We start from the raw sequence: 3964 nt of genomic DNA, 5'->3' as shown, positions 1-3964 counted from the left end.
TTTACCGAAAATCACGGAATTTTTCCAGAGCGTTCCGTAATTTTTACCTGAATCCCTGTGAAAAATTACGATACCGTCACCTAAATTTTCTGAGTCGATTCCGTAATCGGTGAGCGAACGTAATTCCGTAATTTTTACGAAACTCAAACGAGACTTTACTTTGGGGCGATCGTCTCGGTCTCCGTGAACACGGAAACTATTGGTTTCATCACAGTTTCAAAAGAGGCAGTATCAGCTCTTCTCGTGATGACTCACAGTCAATTTATCTCATTTCAGTCTCAAGTTCCTCGTGCTTTTTGAATGGAAAGTCTCGGTTTCAGTCTCGGTCGTCTCGTCTCGGTCTTTTAGACATAAAAAACGCGGAAAACTTGAAATAGAGATGAGATAAATTGACTGTGAGTCATCACGAGTCACCACGCTACCGAAAGTTTCCGTGGTCACCAAGACCAAGACGAACTCTCCAAAGTGAAGTCTCGTTTGAGTCTCTGCAGCGCTAAGTGAAATCGATGGAAACTTCTTTCAAAACTATATGGGAAATTTTGCCCGTACTTTGCAGATTTTTTTAAAGAATCCACTAGATTTTCTGGACAGTTTCATATATAAATAAATAGGAAATATGTGGTAAAAACCAATTAGTATATTGTTATTGTTCTATTTAATCTGTTGTTCGACATTTTTCCTATAGAAATTTCTTGATTTTCTTCCTATCAAATACTACTAGTTCTGAATTCATAATAGACATATGTTGAAATTTTTTAAAACCAAATAGATTCCCTAGTAGCTTTCCCATTGAGGTCTAATGAAATTTCAACAGAATTTTTTAGTCACTGTGCTCGGATTTCCCTGTGAATGTTTTCAAAAATTTCACTCTCACTTCTGTCTAACATCCGGTTTTTTTCTTCGGAAAAAATATGTTTTCAACTAATTTCTCTTCTTACGTTTTCGACTAGTTTCTCTGTTGATCTGTTTTCTCATTAAAATCTTTATATTTAAATTTCACCATTTTGCTCAGATGCTTCATACTCAATTCTCTATGAAAAACGATCCGGTTTTGTTCCTGAATGAAAAAATCGAGGGACTACTCATGGCTCATCATTGTCAGCGGTTATCAGTTTCTTTAGGAAGGATTAGCCGAAGAATGTAAATTAAATCATAAAAAAATAATGTATCAATTAATTTTGTCAACTATTAAAAATGAGTATTGGGTTGGTCACGGGTGCCGATCATCGACCGATGCTTGGCAACCAATACCGACATAACGTTATCAAACCAATTGCTAGCTAAGGAGTCTGCTCTGGACACCCAAGTTAAAATTTTACCGGATCTCCCGACGTAGTTTTAACGTTTTGAACCTACATTGATTTGATGTTCAAATTCTCCGCCGAATTTTGACCGTACTTTCAACTTATCTCAACGTGAAGGCCCATGGACGTTGAAAAACACTCAATATCCACCGTATATTAAACGTACTCTCAACGTTAACCCTCTCACTCGGATTTCGTTCTCCCCATTCAGCGACCACTGGTAATGCGGCGAGTGGCGGGGCGCGCGCGGGATGCTCAAAGTGAGTGGCGCTCAGGGCCGTACGTTTGTTCCATCGCTTGTAAGGGAGCAACGCCGCCAAATCATAGGATGAGACATTTTTCATCGAAGAAATTTGTTTTATTTCTGTTAGTCACATTGAAAAATATAAGATAAACACTGAACACATTTAGATAACCTAGGTGAACAATTTTTTTTTGCGAATTTCCCAATATAGAAATTTTCGGTCCACTCCGTGCGGGCATTATTTTGAACGAAAGGAAAATAAAAGAGGAGAAAAAAATTATGGAATGTTTTGAAGAGTTTAGGTCTTTTTATATATTTTATTCAAGCGACTCAAAGCTACAGAATGCATAATGAACACGATTCAAAAATATTGGGGTTTTTTGTTCCATGAATTTTGAACTTGAAAAATTTGGTCTCTTCACATGTAATCTTATTTTGAAATTTGAAATCATTTCTTAAAATTAAGACAATTTTTTATACAGATGAGGTTCTCTTCCATTCTCGTTAAGATCGGACTCTTTTGGTTTCCTTCAGAATGACTGAATTTCGAAAAAATGATGAATCCAACTAGACAGTTTTCGTAGTGATTTCCCTTCCTAATTGTTCAATGCAGAAATATCAGTTTTTCTACATTTCCTATGATCTAACAGCATGAAATTTGATGAAACACCCTGATCGACACAAGGAAATTTGACATTCTCGACACATGAAGCTGGTTTGTTTGTAACGCCCGGATTCAGTTCTTTTCTTTTCTTTCATGCATTGAATACAGGACTTCACTCGACCTTGGATTTTCACAGTTGAGTGATCTTCTACCAAGGTATTCCTCTGAGAATTTCGAGCAATCAGGGAATGAGTCATTGATCGAGCTCGATGAGAATTACTGGGTCGATATCGTCGATTTGTAAAATTTCCTATCAACTGTTCAGCTAAATTCAGCCTGAACTGCAGATGACTCTCACGAGACCCACTCATTCTGTGGAGGAGGAAACTATTTGTCGCACAGACATCCACCATAAATTTTTTTTTTTTTATATTCCGGCCCTTTCTGCCCTCTGATGGCTAATCGGCCCTATCCAACCCTATGCATGCCGCTGTGGATTCTACACTGCACCGCATTCGCACTCCTATAGAACATAGGAGTAGCATGGGAAACCACAGAAAACCCATGCCGGTACAGGCGGTCACTATATTAGCGACCTCCCGCTCGCCGGAGCCTCCGGTTGAAAAACTCGGTTCCACGGGGAATCGAACTCACAACCTTTCGCACACTTGGCTCGCACCTAGCCGCTTCGGCCACCGACGTCGGTTCCACCATAAAATTGAAATAATACATCCACCACCTTCTCCTAGGTCGACCAATTTTATAATAACATCGTCGCTGATCCGCTAGATCTACTCCTCCCATGTATTCATTATATCCTTTAATTGCCTGGGGACAGTCAAAAGTGATTCTTGTTCGAATTTTAGAGTCGAATTTCTCCACATCAGTCGCAACCATCGAATGACAACTTGTTGATAGAACAGATACGGCTTTATTATCTTGCCATACAATAGCACTGACGTGTCCCCGCTGCATTATTCGAAATTCTCCTCGCTTCAATTTTAGAGATTCAGGCTTTTTGAAGTCAGTTGGCTATTCGCGACGATTCGATCTCACGGTGCCACATGCATAAATATTATACTTCAATAATTCCTCCATCAAAAAGACTGATGTGAAGAAGTTGTCGAAGTAAATATGATAATAGATATCACGAAAAGCTTCTGATAATTGCAGAACCACCTGCTCGCCTAGCAGTAATTCTTTTCTCACAACTTCTTTTTTCCCCAGATACGGTGAAATGTCAAGCATGTATCCACTCTTGCTTTCTGCAATGGCCCACATCTTGAATCCCCACTTATCAGGCTTATCACGCATGTACTGGCGGGTGGGAAATTTACCTTTATAAGCGATCATCGCCTCGTCGATGGCTAAACCACGTTGAGGATTCATAACTGTTTTGAACTTCTGGGCCAAATTGAGAATCGGTCGAACTTTGTATAATAAATCGAAGTTAGGGGAATCAGGTGGAGGCATTTGACAATTATCAGCTAAATGTAGATATTTTTGAATCAAGGAGAATCTCTCATGTGTCATCGTCTCACGGATCAGTGGACAGGAAACATATTTACCTTGAAAATACATCTGAATCGTAGGTAAAGGGATAACGCCCATGTAAATTATCATCCCAAGATATGCTTGAATGTCACGAGGGGTTAGAGGTACCCACTTCTTATTTACTTGATCATTTCGATTTTGACTCTGTTCAGCGTAGAGATTTGTTTGATCAGAAATTAACTTATACACCTCTTCAGAGATAAACAATTCAAAAGAAGCTTTTTCAGGGCTACCCAGTGGCAAATTGTGTGTTGGTCC

At 39.2% G+C, this 3964-nt stretch overlaps 1 protein-coding gene across 1 annotated transcript; it reads right to left on the bottom strand.

Moving 5' to 3' along the window:
- Nucleotides 1-3184: 3184 nt before the first annotated feature.
- On the bottom strand, nt 3185-3685 carry LOC107038426 (piggyBac transposable element-derived protein 3-like). The gene has a single exon (XM_015257525.1). It carries the CDS (start codon nt 3683-3685, stop codon nt 3185-3187), a length of 501 nt encoding a protein of 166 aa, XP_015113011.1.
- Between the last annotated feature and the right edge of the window lie 279 nt (nt 3686-3964).

The sequence above is a fragment of the Diachasma alloeum genome, unplaced genomic scaffold, assembly GCF_001412515.2.
Source record: "Diachasma alloeum isolate Michigan unplaced genomic scaffold, Dall2.0 Dall_scaffold_00282, whole genome shotgun sequence".
In the NCBI taxonomy this organism is placed as follows: Eukaryota; Metazoa; Arthropoda; class Insecta; order Hymenoptera; family Braconidae; genus Diachasma; species Diachasma alloeum.
The sequence above is the reverse complement of the archived record's forward strand: the minus strand, read 5'-3'. Positions and strand labels throughout refer to the sequence as shown.

Coding starts and splice junctions, on each gene's coding strand:
- LOC107038426 (XM_015257525.1), bottom strand. CDS start 3,685: ATGACACATGAGAGATTCTCCTTGATTCAAAAATATCTACATTTAGCT.